The sequence below is a fragment of the Leuciscus leuciscus genome (assembly GCF_965113295.1).
Source record: "Leuciscus leuciscus genome assembly, chromosome: 9".
In the NCBI taxonomy this organism is placed as follows: domain Eukaryota; kingdom Metazoa; phylum Chordata; class Actinopteri; order Cypriniformes; family Leuciscidae; genus Leuciscus; species Leuciscus leuciscus.
This window is the reverse complement of record NC_138733.1, coordinates 9,769,853-9,789,251: the sequence shown is the minus strand read 5'-3', so window position 1 is coordinate 9,789,251 and position 19,399 is coordinate 9,769,853. Positions and strand designations below refer to the sequence as shown.

Below are 19,399 nucleotides of genomic sequence, written 5' to 3'. Positions count from 1 at the left end.
AAATCGTGGGGAAAACCGGTTTCATACAGAGTGTATGCACCACAAACATCCCACTATTCTTCCATTCACAAATATAAAGAATATGGTTATGGGGAGATGCCGAAGGTGGAGGAGACGCTTGCGAGCTATCTCTCTCCAGCAACGGCATCTTCCCTGAAAGCTCCTTCACTTCCCTCTAAGCCAGTAAAATTCACATCATCTCTGGTTCATAAATCGTATGCAGCCGCTGGTCAAGCTGCAGCGTGTCTGCATACGATGTCTATTATGCAAGCCTATCAGGCAGAATTATTGGGGGATTTAGAGGAGGGCGGGGGAATTGGTCCTGACACAGTGGCTGAACTACGCAGAGCCACAGATCTGTCTCTCAGGGCCACCAAGGAGACCGCTAAATCAATCGGGCGGTCTATGGCAGCCCTGGTGGCCACTGAGAGGCATCTGTGGCTCAATTTGAGCGATATAAAAGAGAAAGAAAAGCACGTTCTCTTAGATGCTCCGGTTTCCACTGTTGGTTTATTTGGTGATGCAGTAAACAGTGCGGTAGCTAAATCTCAGGAAGCTGCTAAACAGGCAGCTGCATTACAAAAACTTCTCCCCCGCCGTTCTTTCATTGAGGCTGCTGAGCGGGAGCAGCCTCACTCCTCTAAAAAGAGCGCTGAACATCGTGCCACTCAAAAACAGAGTGTGTCCTCTCGTGCTCCCCCACAAAAATCTCGGGGACACGGAGGGCGCTCTCAAACCCAGCAGTCTTCGAGGGGTAAAACGGATCTGCGGACCGTTATTACCGCCAAGAAGGCTGCTGGGAAAAAGTCCTGATGTCTGAGGGCTCAGGACAAATGAGGGTAGTCCCCCCGAAGCAGAGCGGTTAACACCTCTTTTCACGGTGCCCGTCTCTCTTCGGTGCCCTCAGGGGACCGTTCTGCCAACCCTGCCACCTCTGGTGTTACAGGGCGCAGCGGTCTCCGGCGAGCACATATCTCAAGGTCCACCCGGAAACGTAGTGGCCTCGGGATGCCCGCCCCCTCTGAGGAGGGTGCTAGAGCAGTCTGTTTGGTCGTTCCCTGCCGGTGCGCCGTTACAGGGCGACGAACCGACTACTCAACAGCAGGAGAAAAATACGGTGCCGTCTCTCTTCGGTGCCCTCAGGGGACCGTTCTGCCAACCCTGCCGCCTCCGGTGTTACAGGGCGCAGCGGTCTCCGGCGAGCACATATCTCAAGGTCCACCCGGAAACGTAGTGGCCTCGGGATGCCCGCCCCCTCTGAGGAGGGTGCTGGAGCAGTCTGTTTGGTCGTTCCCTGCCGGTGCGCCGTTACAGGGCGACGAACCGACTACTCAACAGCAACAAAATCCAGAAACCAGTCTCGAGAGACTGGTACCTCTAGTAGAATCTTTGACAGCGTGGAAGCTACTGTCAAATGTTTCTCGTTGGGTCCTGCAGACCGTGGAAAAAGGGTATTAGATACAATTCTATTAACGCCCACCGCGGTTTATGGGGGTCCTGCCCACAGTGGTGGGCCCCGAGCAGGTTCTGGTTATGGAACAGGAAGTAAACACTCTGTTAGAGAAAGGGGCCATAGAATATGTACCCCCCTCCAACAGGGAAACCGGGTTTTACAACCGGTACTTCATAGTTCCAAAAAAGGACGGGGGATTGCGTCCCATTTTAGATCTTCGAGTTCTGTACGAGTACATGCAGCTCAAGTTCAAAATGTTAACCTTGAGACAAATCGTGCCACAGATCAGGTCCGAGGACTGGTTTGTCACGATAGACCTCAAGGACGCATATTTCCATCCGTCCGTGTCATTGGAAGTTCCTGAGGTTTGCTTTCGGGGGCAAAGCATACCAATATCGAGTTCTTCCATTCGGCCTGGCTTTATCACCCCGCACTTTCACCAAATGCGTGGATGCAGCTCTGGCGCCTCTGCGCCTCCGGGGTATTCGCATCACGAACTACATCGACGATTGGTTGATTTTAGCTCAGTCGCATTAGATGGCGGTTCAACATCGAGATGTTGTTCTCGCCCATATGAAAGAGTTGGGGTTACGGCTGAACGCCAAGAAGAGTGTGCTTTCTCCATTTTAGAGGACCACTTTTTTAGGCGTGGTTTGGGATTCAGTGTCGATGCAGGCGCGCCTGTCATCGCCACGCTTCGATTCCATCCTGGCAGCTGTGAGAAGTGTAAAGCTAGGCCAGCTACTCACTGTCAAACAGTTCCAGAGACTGTTGGGTCTCATGGCAGCAGCTTCCAACGGGATACCTTTTGGACTGCTGCACATGAGGCCCCTGCAGTGGTGGCTCAGGACCAGAGGGTTTTTCCCCGAGGGGCAACCCATTTCGCACAATCAAGGTCACGCGGTGATGCCTACGTGCCTTGGTTATGTGGAAGAAACCTTGGTTCCTGTCCCAGGGCCCAGTGCTGGGAGCTCCTTGTCGTCGCAAACTGCTAACGACGGATGCTTCCCTCACGGGTTGGGGAGCGATCCTGTGGGTCGCTCATCTCAAGGTCTGTGGGAAGACCATCATCGTTCCTGGCATTCTATAGCCTAGAGATGTTAGCTGTCTTCCGGGCTCTGAGGAGCTTTATCACAGGTCTCAGGGGACACCATGTGTAGTACATACGGACAACACGTCGGTAGTCGCCTATATCAAGGGGGTTTGCGCTGGCATGCCATATCCTCTTGTGGTCCCAGGGGAAGTTGCTGTCACTCAAGGCAGCCTACATCCCCGGGGTCCAGAATATAGGAGCAGACACTCTGTCGAGACAGGGGCCGAGGCCCGGGGAATGGTGGCTCCACCCCCGAGGTGGTGGAGCTGATATGGAAATTATAAGTGGATCTGTTTGCGTCTCGAGAGACGTCTCACTGTCCACTTTGGTTCTCCTTCACGCATCCAGCTCCTCTGGGACTGGATGCTATGGTACAGACGTGGCCGAGGCTACGTCTGTACGCCTTTCCCCCAGTTGCTCTGCTCCCGGGAGTTCTGGAAAGAGTTCGCAGGGACCGGGTTTCCCGATCTTGTGTCCCTCCTCGACGGGCATCCTCTGGAGTTACCCGTCAGGAGGGACCTTCTGTCCCAGGCAGAGGGCTCGATATTTCACCCTCGGCCAGAACTGTGGAACCTGTGGGCTTGGCCTCTGAGGGGGCCCAGCTCATAGAGTCAGGTCTCTCAACCGAGGTTGTTGAGACCATTCTACAGTCCAGAGCTCCCTCCACGAGGAAACTTTATGCCCTGAAGTGGAGAGTATTCACTTCTTGGTGTAGTGACCGTCGGTTGGACCCAGTCCACTGCCCAATTGGTACAGTGCTGGAGTTCCTGCAGGAACGGTTCACTGCAGGTCTGACCCCGTCCACTTTAAAGGTCTATGTGGCGGCCATAGGTGCTTACCACAGTCCTTTGGGTGGAATGTCTGTGGGGAAAGACCCCTTGGTATCTCGTTTCCTTCGTGGCACTTGGAGGTCCTCCTCCCTTTCGAAATCGGACCAGGAGGCGAATAATTTGCTTTGCCCTGTTCGGGCGTTAGACGCGTATGTCCACAGAGCTGCCCTGTGGCGTAAAAGTGACTTTTGCTCCCCTAACAAGGGAGGTCCAGTGTCTAAGCAAAGGATGAGCAAGTGGGTGGTTGAGACTATCTCACTGGCTTATGAGGCGGCTGGACAGCCTTCTCCTTTGGCTGTCCGGTCGCTCTCTACTAGGAGTATGGCGGCCTCTAAGGCCCTTATATCAGGAGTATCGTTACAGGACGTCTGTGATGCGGCAGGCTGGTCCTCACCGCACACCTTCGTCAGGTTCTACTCTCTGGATTTAGACTCTACTCCAGGGTCTCATGTTTTGTCTTCTTAGTGCTGCTCACATGATTACACACAGGACAGACATTTGTAGCTATGGAGGCGTTGGTATAGACGTTCCCATAGCGTCAGCTTTTCGACGCAACGGGAGTTCCCTTGAAAGGGAACGCCTCGGTTACGACTGTAACCTCGGTTCCCTGAAGAGGGAACGAGCGTTGCGTCGCCTTGCCATATCTCCTTCATGCCTGTCAGCGCGACTTCAGACTTTACGAAGCTTTCGTTTTCTGTTTCGGGCCGGCTTTTATAGCTTCCTGGTACGTGACGTCACCCGCCTCTGACGTTCCGCCACACCATTGGACTGATTTTACATGTGCTTCAAGACGTCATCACGCAAAGCGTTCCCATAGCGTCAGCTTTTCGACGCAACGCTCGTTCCCTCTTCAGGGAACCGAGGTTACAGTCGTAACCGAGGCGCTTGTGTGTTAGAATAATACAGATGTGTACCATCTGAAAGAACCAATATAACTGAATCGAATTAAGAAAACAACAAGTTAACCAGCCAAAAGTGGTGCGATAACCATCAAACTGGCTTCATATCAGTAGTGGCTCCTGCCATAAGTTTAGGTAGGGCTGATTTCGCTTAGCGCTAGTTTACGATTTATGATAGCTTTATACTCTAATCGCTGAACACATCAGACACACTTTTGGCAGAATTCTAATGTCCTTGCGTTAGTCAGCCTGAAGGTGGCGCTCTAGTGATGATTGACAGACTTCATTACACACGACAAACGCATTGAATGCCATCATAGAATTGCCTTAATGTATTTATTGCGTCCTAATGTTGTTTTAGAATATTGCAGTGAGGAAAACAAAATCATGTCTATTCCCAGAACAAAAATAAAACACATACAACAGAACTAAAAGCTATTCACATGAGTATGTTTAAACTAAAGGGTTTATACTTTCATTAATTTGATACGCTACTCCACAGGAAGAACAGACATGCCAACTAGTTTCTGAACTGATGCAGACACAAAGTTATATATATATATATATTATGCTATTTATTCCGTTCAATTATTATTTTTTTTTTATAAAAAAAAAGACAAATAGCCTATATAAAGAAACAGTGACAAACTTAACATTTAAATAAAAATGTCAAAATATTTACAAATTGAAACACACTTTGCAGCTTTCTTATTTTTTAAACACAATATTGTGTTTAGGTATTGTTGAATTTCTCATCTTAAAATTAAAAACATTAGCTTATTTCCTCCAAATTTACATGTGTGAATACTAAATTTAGCTTAAAGGAGTAGCAGATTAACTAACTAATATTCCTCATGATAAGATTTGTTATAAGAGAAAAAAAAAACAAAAAAAACAAACAAACACATTTTTAAAGCACAGTTGATGAAGCGGACTGATAGCGTCTTGTTCTGTAACGAGGTTTACAAGGTCACGTGAAAATGAGAGCGTGGTGCAGTTCCATTATTCACCACAGATTTACATTGGAAATGTGTGGAGGCGCTGTAGAGCTGAGGAGGACTCTGACCCGTTTAGTATCATAAATACATGTCTGCGAATCCATGCGCTACATTTTATAATATATCCTGCTCACTTTACGTCTAGAAAATCCGAAAATATATTTGTTGCAGAATGTTGAACACATTTATCATTTATTATTAATTCAGTGCATATAGAGGTCTATGTTTGGATGAATATTTTGGAGGGGCTTTGCCACACTTGTCCATATACGTACTTCAAATGGTCAGTCGGAGTTGTTTGATTTTGATGGGACTTTTTTACCTAGTCAGGTTGGGAGAACAAACCAGCTAGGTTTTAGCCTTCTAATTAGTTTAGGTGAAGTAGTTTATTATCAGCGGCGATGTTTAAACATTTGTCACTGCGACGAGGAATGCGTAAAATGTCGCGCGAGGACTTCATGGATGAATCGAGCGAGTTGGTGAATCATTTTCACTCAAAGGAACCGATTCGCTGCAATGAACTTTTAAACATAACCAACCAAGACCCGCCTACATTTCTCACCTCTCTTCTCCTGCTCGCAGTTCTAGTTCTCCAGCTTTCAACAAGTTATGTGCGGCGCTTAGTCAAATGGGATCTGAGGATAAAATAATCAGCTGGATCTGCCGGTTAACGGTTATTACAGCTTTCTTCTTGATTGGATTTATTATTGGTGAGTTTCTCTACCTTTATAAGTATTTTTGATTATGTGCAATGCCTCTCGCGAGACAGGTTGTTTTTTAGACTGTCCTTTGTGCATAAATAATTTTGCCATAAAAACATATTGACACAAAGTTGCCAAATAGGGTTCGTTAAAAGTAGCAACTCATATGTATATTAATTTTTCGTTGCTTATGGTCAAAATCAAATTGAGGTGTTTGATACCTGTTGGTCTCACCTGTCCAGATCTCCTGTGCTGCATTCCTCAGGTCTTGAATGTCTGGATTTAGGACAGGTGTGACTATACTGAGACCCCATAGATCTTTATTTAAATGCAGGTGTTTAAATACCTTTTATTTGGATAAATATGTTTACAGATAAACACAGTCTTGAAGAAATGTTCAAGGGTCCCACAACCATGAAATATCAGAGAATTTAAAGATCTGGGAAACTCATGGAAATAAAACAGTGATGTAGCCTATATTTATTTTCTGAATGCATTTTGTGTGTGTAATTATGTTCAGCTCTAAATATTGCATTAGCTAGAAATTGCTCTCTGTGAGTTAGATTCTTTCATAAATATGCTAAACCAAATCTACATGGAAAAAAAGTCATGAAAATCCATCAAATGGTGTGTGAACCCCGGATGTTTTGCTCACTTTGTTTATTGTTGCTTTCAATGATACGTTACACAAAATAAAGGTTATTTTTGTAGAATTGGTGGTTCCATGAAGAATCTTTAACATTAATGAAACCTTTCCATTGTACAAAATATTCTTTAGATTCTTAAAATGTTCCTTACACTCGTTTCTTTGAAGAACCGTTCACTGAAAGGTTCTCTGGGGAACCCAAACTGGTTCTTCTATGGCATTTCTGTGAAAAACCCCTTTAGGAACCTTTATTTTTAAGAGTGAGTGCATTTATGATGTTTAATTTTGAACAGACCTTCATCATGACTTTCTCTTATGCGCATTAAACAGAGGAATTGCTAATATTTCTCAGACCTGGTTTGGTGTAACGTGTGTGTTTCTCATCATCTTAGGCTGGTTTGCTCGACCTACTACTGTCAATCATGGACACGCGTCGAAAAGCTTCCTGCGAGACTTTCTGGATGAGATGCAAGCAGAGAATATTAAACACCATCTCAGGTGCCTTCAGATAAACTCCTGATATTATTGAATGATATTAAGTGCATCTAAAACATAAGCTGGTGATACAACTGCATGTATTGTTGGCGGATTATAGGTCATATAAATATAGGAGTTGCAACCTTTTTAGGTAATGTATTAACTTAAAGTGTTTATCTTTTCATTTTCTTTATTTAATAATAGTGTTTTTATTTAGTTTAGGGAAGAATGTTTTAATGTGGAATGAATATTAATGTTGTAATGTGAATGATGGATGTTTTGCTAGCCTAGTTGTCCTTCTCATTTGGAGAGGAGCCAGTCTAGATTATGTTTGTCTCATGTTTGTCATATATAGGAAGTTCACCAGGCTTCCACACCTGGCAGGAACGCAGCAGAATCTGGATCTGGCGGAGCAGATTGGAGCCGAGTGGATGGAGTTTGGGTTGGACTCGGTAGAGCTGGTTCCCTACGACGTGTTGCTGTCATACCCAAATAAAACTAGACCCAACTACATCTCAATAGTGGACCACCTGGGCAATGAGGTACTTACTGACAACCAGAACCCAAACACACACAAACAAGGCTTCTTTTGAGAGGATCTGAAGTTATTAGTGATAGTCATCATGACTCTCCTCTCTCTAGATATTGCAACTGATGTTGCACAATTATAAAATTGCTAAATGTTTTCCTCAAAGTTTCCTTGCACCCACATGCACTTCTTCAGAACAGACACATTTGAGTGCATTAGTGCCGCCAACTTTTTCAGCTGCGCTGGTTCCGGGAAGTATTTTTATTCATTAATTGTTCCCATAGAGATTATAATATAGTTATTGTTAAAGTTTTATAAGCCATGAACCAAACCAATCAGCTACGAGCCGAGGTGAACCACAGCACTACAAAGTTTGATTTGAAGCAAAAAAAGCTTTTGAAAATCGATCAGACAAAAATACAAAGGTAACGGCTTTAGTGAACTGCAATAAAGCTACTCGTTTACAAATGTTGAGAATATGAATAAAAACAATATATTACGAAATATGCATATATATATATATATTATATAAAACATTTAAATATTTTGAGTGTAAGGAGATCGACTCGATCATGTCATTCGCTGCTTCATGTGAGTGGGCGGAGCTATAAAACTATTTTGGCATGTGTTGCTTTTTTCGACTCTGATTGGTGTAATTGTCTGTACTGCATCATGGGTAATGTAGTTTCTCACTGCGAATTCCACTGTTAAACACAATTATTTTAAAACTAAGCTGAAATAATGCAGGCTAATGGCTTCAACAGAAGCAAATACCATCGATTAACAACCTCAGTGCTCACAGTCTTTAAAGATTTATTATTTAACGTTCAAAATCAATTCCCTTATGGAGAAAATAATGGAGTTTTTACTTTCTGGAACCCGACTGTTGTGTTCTATTTAGTCCAAAATTCTATCTTTTACAAAATTGTCTTTTAAACGAAATTTTTAGAACAAAACAGACCTGATGATGTCATTGGAGGAAGTTCTTCAAAGAAAGACATTTATATTCTCTAGCTCTTTAGAGAGACATCCATGCACTTTATTTTAAGGATCTGAAGAACGTATAATGTGACTTCAAAATTTAATCCCCCCCAAAAAACATAAATCTAGAATCTTGAACAGTTAAATACTCAATACTGCACATGTTCTGTTCTCTCTCTCATGACATCAGAAGCCTGATGAAGAGCAAGTGTGTTTTTAAGGCCTTTATCTCGTCACGAGTGAGGCTGCGAGTAGCGGCTCCAGCTTGGTTGTGATGGTGACAGATTAAAGTCCATGACGATATATTGATTACAGTGCATAATTCAATCAATAGCAGATGTCTCTCTCTCTCTCTCTCTCAGATCTTTAACACCTCTCTGGCTGAGCCGATCCCTGAAGGTTATGAAGATGTTACCGATATCGTTCCTCCTTATAGTGCTTTCTCTGCAAAAGGTCAACCAGAGGTGATGCACACATACCAAAGCCAAATGTAAAATCAACATGAAATCAAAACTGACCCTGTTTATTGTCTCAATGCATGATCTGTGCTTGATTAATTATTGCATCTAAGTCAAAATGGAATAAAAGGGTTGTTCTCATCATGTTTCATCATTCAAAACTTATGACACTTATACTGCTATTCAAAAGTGTGCAGTTTTCATCACTGATAATAATCAGAAATGTTTCTTGAGCATCAAATCATCATATTATACTGATTTCTGAAGGATCATGTGACACTGAAGACTGGAGTAATGATGCTGGAAGTTCAGCTTTGATCACAGGAATAAATTACATTTTACAACATATTCAAATAGAAAACAGTTATTGTAACTTTTAATAATATTTCACAATATTACTGTTTTTACTGTATTTCTGAGCAAAAAAATGCAGGCTTGGTGAGAATAACATTAAAATAAATGTAACGGTAGTTTACGGAAGTAAAATTAATTTGCACACACACACACACACACACACACACACACACACACACACACACACACATGCGTCTCCAGCTGTAACCTGATGTTTGTGAATTGTAGGATGAACTGGTGTATGTTAACTACGGACGGACAGAGGATTTCTTTAAGCTGGAGAGAGAGTTGGGAATAAACTGTACGGGAAAAATCGTCATCGCTAGATATGGCAAAATCTTCCGTGGGAACAAGGTAGCGTTTAAAAGTAGTTTGGATGTGATGTTTAACGAGTTATTTAATCTTCACATAAGAAAGAAAACCCTATGGGCTTTGAAGGACAGCTAATCCTCTGTGTGTGTGTGTGTGTGTGTGTGTGTGTGTCTGTGTGTGTGTGTGTGTGTGCGCAGGTGAAGAACGCGATGTTAGCGGGAGCTAAAGGGATCGTGCTGTTCTCGGACCCTGCGGATTACTGTGCGGAGGGCATTAAGGCGTATCCCAAAGGCTGGAACCTGCCAGGAGGAGGCGCTCAGAGAGGGAACGTCCTGAACCTGAACGGGGCGGGAGACCCTCTCACACCTGGATACCCTGCCAAAGGTGCGAAAGAGACTCTCTAGGACATTACAGACTCATGAAACACAAGTTTTCTTCACTATTGTGACGTATATCCGGGTGAAATCGCTTCTCGAACAAGAACAAATTAAGGAAGGGCTTGATTTCGTCTGTGGGAAATTGATTGGATGGTTGTGGTTTGCTATTGGTCAATCTCATTTGAGTGACTGGTTGCCCCGCCCTCATGTCAGTAAACACATCATCAGAGAGGAGATGTTGCTGCAAGAGGGAGGGGACGATATTTTGATTAATAATTATGAGGCACATGAATTTAAAAAAATTAACACTTCAAAATAAGATTCATTAGTTAATATTAACAAACTAATGTAGTTATTAAATGTCTTGTAGAATACACCTACCGGTCCAGCATGGAGGACGCAGTGGGGCTTCCCGGGATTCCAGTGCATCCCATTGGATATGATGATGCAGTTCTCCTGCTGCAGTGAGTCAGACACTGCTAAAAACAACTTGATGGCATACAATGTTTTTTTATTATTATTTAAAATACTCTTTTTCATTTAACAGTACAATAGTACTAAACTGATCACATGCTTGTTTTATTGATTGAATAATGATATTTAAATATTATTTCATATTTATAATATAAGTTTTTTAAGAGTACAATAGTATCATTCTAAAAGTAATATATTTCTTTATCAATTTGTTTCATTTTAGATAATTTAAATAATATATATTTTTTTTATAATTGTAATAATAATATTTAACAATAATTAGTGGTCGACCGATATTGGTTTTTTCAATCTTTCAGAGCTCACAAATAAGAAGTTTTTGGTGCAATCAAAAACAAGGCACGATTAACATGACACACTAAACACTTAACAAAGTAAATCAAGCAAAGAGAAAACAAAACATGGCGACACATCACAAGGCAGAACCAGAACAAAAAGTCTCTCTCCTCGCTGGCAGTAGCATGTTCCTTAAGTACGGCTTCTCCAGGTGTCAAGCATCAGGGTGATGAGGGTCCCGCCTCACATGGCACACCCACTTACCGCATTACAAATGATTGACAGGCAAAACAGCCAATCAGCGACGGCCTGTGAAAGTGACAGTAAGAGAGACAAAAGAGACCAAAAAGAGAAACACAAAACACACCCAAAAACACTATAAACGTCCCTAAGGACGGAACAGGTAGATTTTTCTTCTTACGCACCCGACTCCTAATTACCTGGGGCGTCTCCAATCGACACCCAAGCGTCTACAGTCAACGCTTAATAATACATTTATCTGGGGCGTCTCCAATCGACACCCAAGCGTCTACAGTCAACGCTTAATAATACATTTATCTGGGGCGTCTCCAATCGACACCCATAATCTTTATACTCTAGCTCTGCGTCTACAGTCGACAACTGGCTAGGAGTCGGACGACGTCTCGTCCCTTTTCCTATAACACTATCAAAGTGTCTAGTAAGCTTCCCTAACACACTTGCTGCACAGCATTAACTAGACAGACTCCAGACAATGCCTTTGAATATGCTTTAATCACGGCCGGAGGATCTCAGAGAGAATCCCACCAGCAAAAACGAATACAACAGTTTTTATAGAATAGGAGCATGACAAAAATGACATGATACTTTACATAATTTCCCTACAATGTGATTGGTTCTTCATATGCAAACCCTTCTGTTACTTGGTAGAAGCAACTTAGATCTCAAATCATTAAAGGTTAGAAGTTCAGTTGATGACTCAATATGTCATGAGACTATTCTAGACTGTTATATTTTTGATATTGTCTCGTCAGCATCTCAGAATTTTTCCACTGGTTTCGACAACATTTTTGTGTGTAAGGAGTACGTTGGTCGAGTGGTCGAATGTTAGAATTATGATTAGTTTGATAAACAGTTTTACTATTTTTTATTAAAAAATCCATCACAATAGTCATAATGAATGGGGGAAACTGTTTTTTAACTGTTTAAAGTTGATCACATTCTTGTTTCATTTAATTGAAATTTGCAATATCATTTACAGTTTGTTTCTTTACCTCACCTGAAACGAGTCATTATATGATGTCTCTTCCTGTAGGCATATGGGCGGGCCTCTTCCTCCGGATAACTGGAAGGGTTCACTTAACATCTCGTATAGACTTGGACCGGGATTCATGGACAGATTTAAGCAGAAGTACGAGACTTTCCTTTCTGTAAATCAACAATGAAACTCTAATGTGAAACAGGTTTTATCCAGTGTTCAGATTTCTGTGCTGAGAATGTATTACAATAGTGCATATTTAACTACATAAAGCCCATTTCCATATTTAAGATTAACAATAACAATAATTAACAATTAAGTCTTAATGTACCGTGATTAATGGACAGTGCTGATATATATTAGTTCAAATCATTTCACCTGTGGTGTCTTGCTTTAAGATTGAATTTAATATGAAAATAATGTAGGGAATGACTTGTTTGCATCGTAAAAAGTTTTTTAATTAAAGAAGTAAACTGAGATTATGTTCAGTCAGTCAGACAGTTCCTATTCTGAACCAAAGTCAAAACCTCAACCATTAAATCCCCGACTTTTAACCCCACAACCTCTGATCCTGCTGTTCTGAAGTGAGACTTAAACTTTACACAATCTTAATCAGCTTACACACACATATTCACACACTCCTGGTAATCATTAACTGATTTGAATGCATGATGTCAGCAGTACAGAGAGGTTTGTGCGCTCGGCGATCTCATGAAGGGGCAGAGGCCACACGTTTGCTTCTCACAACACACACTCACAGAAATATTCACACACACTTCTGTGGCTCTGTTGTTTTTCAGTAGTGAATTCTGGAGGTCCGCCAGTTTACACAATGGCTTTGTGTTTGGCGAGCCCATTTCACACACACACACACACACACACACACACACACACACACACACACACACACACACACACACACAGAGAGAGAGAGAGAGAGAGAGAGAGAGAGAGAGTCTGCAGGCTATAAATAGCATAATGAAGCATGTATTTCTTTTTATGCATCTCGTGGATTTCTTTTATCCAAATTGACTTACACTGCGTTTAAGGGCCTTAAAGTGTCATTCACCAATAAGAACCAATGAGGTTCAGTCTCGTGTTACGCATCACGTTTGAGCTTCTGCAAGAACCAATGAGGTTCAATCTCGTGTTACGCATCACGTTTGAGCTTCTGCAAGAACCAATGAGGTTCAATCTCGTGTTACGCATCACGTTTGAGCTTCTGCAAGAACCAATGAGGTTCAATCTCGTGTTACGCATCACGTTTGAGCTTCTGCAAGAACCAATGAGGTTCAGTCTCGTGTTATGCATCACGTTTGAGCTTCTGCAAGAACCATACAAAACATTTAATACAATGACTTAAATACAGAAAACAATTCCAAACTGAGTTTTCTTTCACATTTTCTAGCGCTAGAATGGTTTAAAATCGCTTGAATGTTTAAACTGACAGGACCTAAAACACATGTAAATGATGAACTTTAGCTCTATGATGGTTAAACTTTGTAATAATCAGAGAATCGTCTGCGTTTTGAACAATGGTTCCTGGTCTTTACAATCCCTATACTTGACATCGCACATCCTGCAGTGTGACTATCTGTGATATCGATGCTAAAACGATATATAATGAAGCCCTAGTCGTTATCATTAGTTGTCGTCCTTGGTGTGAACAGGCCTTTACCTGGGAAAGAGTACAGGAACGCATTCAGTCTCATGTAAAATACTGAAGCTGTTGAATAAAGCATTGTTTTGTCTTTGTGATATTTTAGTAAAGTACGTATGAACATCCACACCAACAATCAGGTGACCCGTATCTACAACGTGATTGGCTGGATCCGAGGAGCCGTGGAGCCAGGTGACATTACATTATCTGGTTTATTTTGGGGGTCATTTTTCGGAGTTGAGCTACACTCTGTTTGAGAGTTTGCGTAGCTTTATTTTATACTGTCTAGTTGAGTTTGGTTGTGTGTGTTCAGACCGGTACGTGATTCTGGGCGGCCATCGTGACGCTTGGGTTTTCGGAGGGATTGATCCCGTGTCAGGAGCTGCTGTGGTGCACGAGAACGTCAGAGCGGCTGGAAAACTCATGAAAAGAGGTGTGTGTCATCTCACCATCTAGTTTAATGCCCGTTTAAACAGGACACTTATTGTGTTCTCAGTTTCTTTGGTGATGATCATGTGTTTGTGTCTCTGTGTGTGTCAGGTTGGAGGCCGAGGAGAACGCTGATCTTTGCCAGTTGGGATGCAGAAGAGTTTGGACTGCTGGGATCCACAGAATGGGCAGAGGTACGAGTAAATGAATGAAAGAAGGAACAAATGAGTGACTAAATACATAATTAATGTATTTTGATTGATTGAATGCATAGAAAATGTAACTAATGATGGAATAAATGAATGAATGATTGATTTGATTGATTGATTTCATGAGAAAATGCCTTAATGAATTATTGAATATATAAAATAATTGCACAAATGAATGCATGAATTAATGATGCATGAATTAATGAATAAATGAACAAAAAATGCATGAATAACAATTGAATGAACTACAGAATCAATGAACGCATGAATGAATGCTTGATTGAATGAACAAATTACAGATAAGATGAATGAACCACTGAATGAATGTACAAATTAATAAATGAATGAACGAACAGTTGAATGCAAAAATGAACTCAGTGTTCAGTGAATACAATGAATCATTGAATGAATGAATGAATGAAACGACTGCATGAATCTACTCTCCCTGTATCTCAGTTTGCTGAAAGCTGCTGTTCTTCTGTGTGTTTGCAGGATAAAGCCAGAGTCCTGCAGGAGCGAGCCGTGGCCTACATCAACGCAGACTCTGCTATCGAGGGTTAGTGACACACACACACACACACACACACACACACACACACACACACACACACACACACACACACACACACACACACACACACACACACACACACACACAGTATCTGAACAAGATGAGATCAACACTGCATTAACTGTCTGTCTATCAGAGATACACTCATAATGGAGTGTGTGTGTGTGTGTGTGTGTGTGTGCAGGTATGTACACACTGAGGGTCGACTGCACCCCCTCCCTACACACTCTGGTTTATGACATCACAAAGAAGGTGAGATTCAGTTTAGAAAAGTTAAGATCTATGTATCTGTCTGTCGGTCTGACTATCTATCTATCTATCTATCTATCTATTGTTCTATCGTTCTGTTTTACTATCACTATTTCTCACTGTATAAAAGTGATGTTAATATGTGATAAAGTGTAAATTAGTGATGTTCCTGAAGGTTTTGAGTCCAGAGGAAGGAGAGGAGGGCATGAGTCTGTACGAGAGCTGGCACAAACGAGATAACTCCACAGACAGAGATGCACCATGGTACTGACGTGCAGCTTCAGGAACATGATGATCATAATCATCTATAAGACCATCTGACTGATTATAGATTCATGACATGCATCTCAAATGTGTGTGTTCTCCCTGCAGGATCAGTAAACTGGGCTCTGGTAGTGATTTTGAAGCGTATTTCATCAGATTAGGGATTGCGTCTGGAAGGGCGAGATACACCAAAAACCGGGTGAGTGTGTTTGTGTGCAACACTGTATTTATTTAAGTCCTGTCAGTGTTTACATCTACGCAAAATAGATTTTAAATTTGCAGCATTTAAATAGTTTTGTACCACCATTTCCCCCAGAAAACTGAGCGCTACAGCAGTTACCCGGTTTACCACAGCGTGTACGAGACCTATGAGATCGTGGAGCGCTTCTACGACCCGAGTTTCCGCAGGCTGGAGGCGGTGGCCCGTGTTCGAGGTGGACTGATCTTCAGTTTGGCTGATTCTCTGATCTTACCTCTGGACTGTACAGAATACGCCTCGTCTCTCAGCAAATACGCTAACAGCATTCACCAGCTAGCACTGAAGCATCCTGCCGCCATGCAGCAGTTCGGCATCTCATTCGGTACGCAAACTATCCATCATTTAATATGCAAGATTAGTATGATCAAATCATGCACTCTAGCCGTGTTTTTGTCCAGGAACAATTTGTCCCAGGAACTGTTTTTCCCCCCGGACCTGTTGCTGTCTGTGTTTCCACCGCGGTCTAAAGTACCGTGAAGATTAATAAAGTAATAACAAAATAATAATAATTAAAATAATAATAAAATAAAAAATAAATAAAATAAAATAATAATAATTTTAAAATAAAATAATAATAAAATAATTAATAAAGCCTGAGCCTGAAGTGTTTCCTGGGGAAAGTTCCTGCGGTGGAAACACGGCTTCTGAAAAATAAAGGCTCTTCATTGGCATTGAGTTCCATGAAGCACCTTTAACATCATGTAATCTTTCCATTACACAAAAGATTCTTTATAGTGGAAAACATTTCTTCAGATGATTAAAATGTTATTCACACTCAGAAAAAATGGTTCTTATAAAGAGGACCTATTATGCTTTTTCCCCATGTTTATCTTTCTTTCTAATGTTGCTGTTTGAGCATGTTTGAGTTCTTCTCTATATCAGTGTCACTGTTTCTGAACTCCCTGAAACGCCTCCATTGTAGTCTTGAGTTTCTTCCGGGAACGAACACGTCACAATATTCCTCATTTAAATAATTAGTACACGGAATAAAGGGGCGGAGCCTGATTGAGTTAGTTAGGAGTGTTGAAACTGGCGGTTATGGTAAGGGGCGGGACATTTCGAAAACACACTCAAAGCGCTTGACCAATCACAACACACTGATCCAGCCGACCAATCAGAGCACAGTGTGCTTTTCAGAAGGAGGGGCTTCATAGAGACAGGAACTAAACAGAGCGTTACGGACAGACTGGGAAGAGAGGAGCTGCAACTATGGAGAATATGGGAACATAATGTGTTTTTGAACATTCAAGTATGAAACCCTGTTCTAGTAGAGCCAGAAACAAAACCAAGACTTTGAAAAAGGACATTATAGGTCCACTTTAAGAAGTGATCACTGAAAGTTTCTTTGAAGAACCAAAACTGGTTATTCTGTGCCATTGCTGTAAAAACACCCTTTTATAACCTTTATTTTTTAAGAGTGTAGCACTTAAAAAAAAGTGTGCCATAGATATGAGTATAAGAATTGGATGCATCCCATCTCTCCACATGCAGTTATTTCCATGTCAAATGCAAAGCTCTTGATTTATCTCCTGACAGTCAACCTCTTTCTTTATCATGTGTTTCTAGACTCTCTCTTCTCAGCGGTTGAGAACTTCACGGTCGCAGCGAGAGACTTTCATCAGCGTCTTGATCAGCTCGACACTTCTAAGTATGAATGACAAAACAACAGCACAGTCTTCAGCACTAAACGCTAGGTTTGAGTTTACGCACAGGTTAGGTGTTGTGTCACAGTGCTGTTATAGAGTCTCATGGCCTGTTATATGATGACGTGTTCCTGTGTCACATCTCATGACACATTACAACTGTTACCTTATCTTTATCTGTCTCTCAGTGCCCTGGATGTGCGGATGGTAAATGATCAGCTGATGTATTTAGAGAGAGCTTTCATTGATCCGTTGGGTTTGCCTGGAAGACCATTTTACAGGTAAAGCACAATCTATCATTACACTGTGAAGTTCATAACTCACGTTTAAAACTTAGGATTAGTGGTTTAAGTCTAAAAACAGAAACAATCAGACGTTTTGTAGTATTAGAGCTCTGAAGAACGGCTTTTTCTTGGTATAGTTCGCTCCTACCCACAATGCACTGTCAAATGCCAAATTTAGCATAACCTGTACTTCCATTAAGAAGGTAATAACACTCAACAGTGTTTTGTGGATCAGTTTAAGTATTACCTGTGTCTGATTAGATGTTTTTTGGTCCATGCACAAACAACATGTTTGTCTTTTTCTCTTTCGTTTCTTCCAGGCATGTCATCTTCGCACCCAGCAGTCACAATAAATACGCAGGCGAGTCTTTCCCAGGGATTTATGACGCTTTGTTCGACATTGAGAATGCGGTGAACCCGCAGAAGGCCTGGGACGAGGTCGAACACCAAATCAGCATCTCTGCCTTCACCGTCAACGCAGCCGCCGGGACGCTAAAGCCGGTCGTCGGACAGACAGACTTCCTTTAAATCTGCTTTTCAAAACATGCTATTGATGCACGACTACAACATGTCAGCAAAATAGTTAGTTAACATGTCAATGTTTGATCAAACGCAGCAACTATAAGGACCTGACATGCAGATCTGTCTCTCGCGAGCGAGTGGATAGATCGTCAATATTAAGCAGATTTCTTTCATCCAAAGAGATTTGCAGGGATGGCATTCATTTCTTTAATTTAGTTCACAATCTTATTCAGTTAGGGTTAACTGTAATGTTACTGTCAGCAACCCTGATCTAGAACCAATAGGCAATCACTACCGACATATTTTACAGGTTTTACAGTGTTATTTTTGATGAAGTGTACTGTACAATGTCATAAAGTTGAACATTTCTATTGACTTACATTGTAAATTGTAAAAGCAATGTTTTTTGTTGCTTGTAAATCTTGCCTAAATTGTGACATTTGAGAGAATTATTTGTAAAACTATTCTTACATACACATGTAAAATTACAAAACATGCAAATAGAACTTGTTTCTGAACTTGAATTCATTTTGAAATCAGACCCGATACGATAAGGTTCAACGCGACATAATCTCGAGTCACAGCCAATCAGAAGAGCTTGTGGGCGGAGTCTCTGTAAGCGAAATGGACAAATAATTCATAATTATTACACTACTTTGACATTATTGAAAATACACCGACTGAAACAATCTTTGTCATAGAACAGACTTATTTCATCACACAGAGTTGACAGTTTCAAAGTTCTTGTTTGTTTTATTTTCAGGTTCTGAGGTGAATTATTACATTTATACATTTGGCAGAAGCTTTTATCCAAAGGCACACATTTACATTCTTATCAGTTCTTCTGATTATCCATTGTCGCTGTCAGTGTGTCTATAAAGGTCACCCAAACTGATATTCACACACTCATTAGATGCTTTTAACATTAAGAAAAGCACATCAACAATACCTCAGATTATCATTGTCATACTTTGTATATGTTGTTGAAGCCGCGACTTTGCAGAAACAGAAACGTTTATGTTTTTATATATATAAAACATTCATGTGACAATTTAATGGTTTTATAAACAATTTCCAGAGAAATTCTTCCTAATAAAGCACTGTTTTACAAAAATAAAATATAGAGAATGCATGCTATTTGAAAATTAGATTTAGCAAGTAAAATCTCCTGAAGTTAGACACATTTGAGTTTAATG

At 41.4% G+C, this 19,399-nt stretch overlaps 1 protein-coding gene across 1 annotated transcript; it reads left to right on the top strand.

Moving 5' to 3' along the window:
- Positions 1-5,825: 5,825 nt before the first annotated feature.
- naalad2 (N-acetylated alpha-linked acidic dipeptidase 2) lies at positions 5,826-19,322 on the top strand. The gene is made up of 19 exons (XM_082180013.1): positions 5,826-5,983; positions 7,013-7,118; positions 7,453-7,639; positions 8,970-9,071; positions 9,648-9,773; positions 9,929-10,115; positions 10,479-10,572; positions 12,171-12,266; positions 13,880-13,965; positions 14,087-14,206; positions 14,314-14,396; positions 14,904-14,967; positions 15,167-15,234; positions 15,407-15,495; positions 15,604-15,694; positions 15,812-16,076; positions 17,321-17,402; positions 17,586-17,678; positions 18,002-19,322. The coding sequence occupies exons 1-19, from the start codon at positions 5,902-5,904 to the stop codon at positions 18,207-18,209; spliced, it is 2,229 nt and encodes a 742-aa protein (XP_082036139.1). The 5' UTR covers positions 5,826-5,901; the 3' UTR covers positions 18,210-19,322.
- Positions 19,323-19,399: the final 77 nt, after the last annotated feature.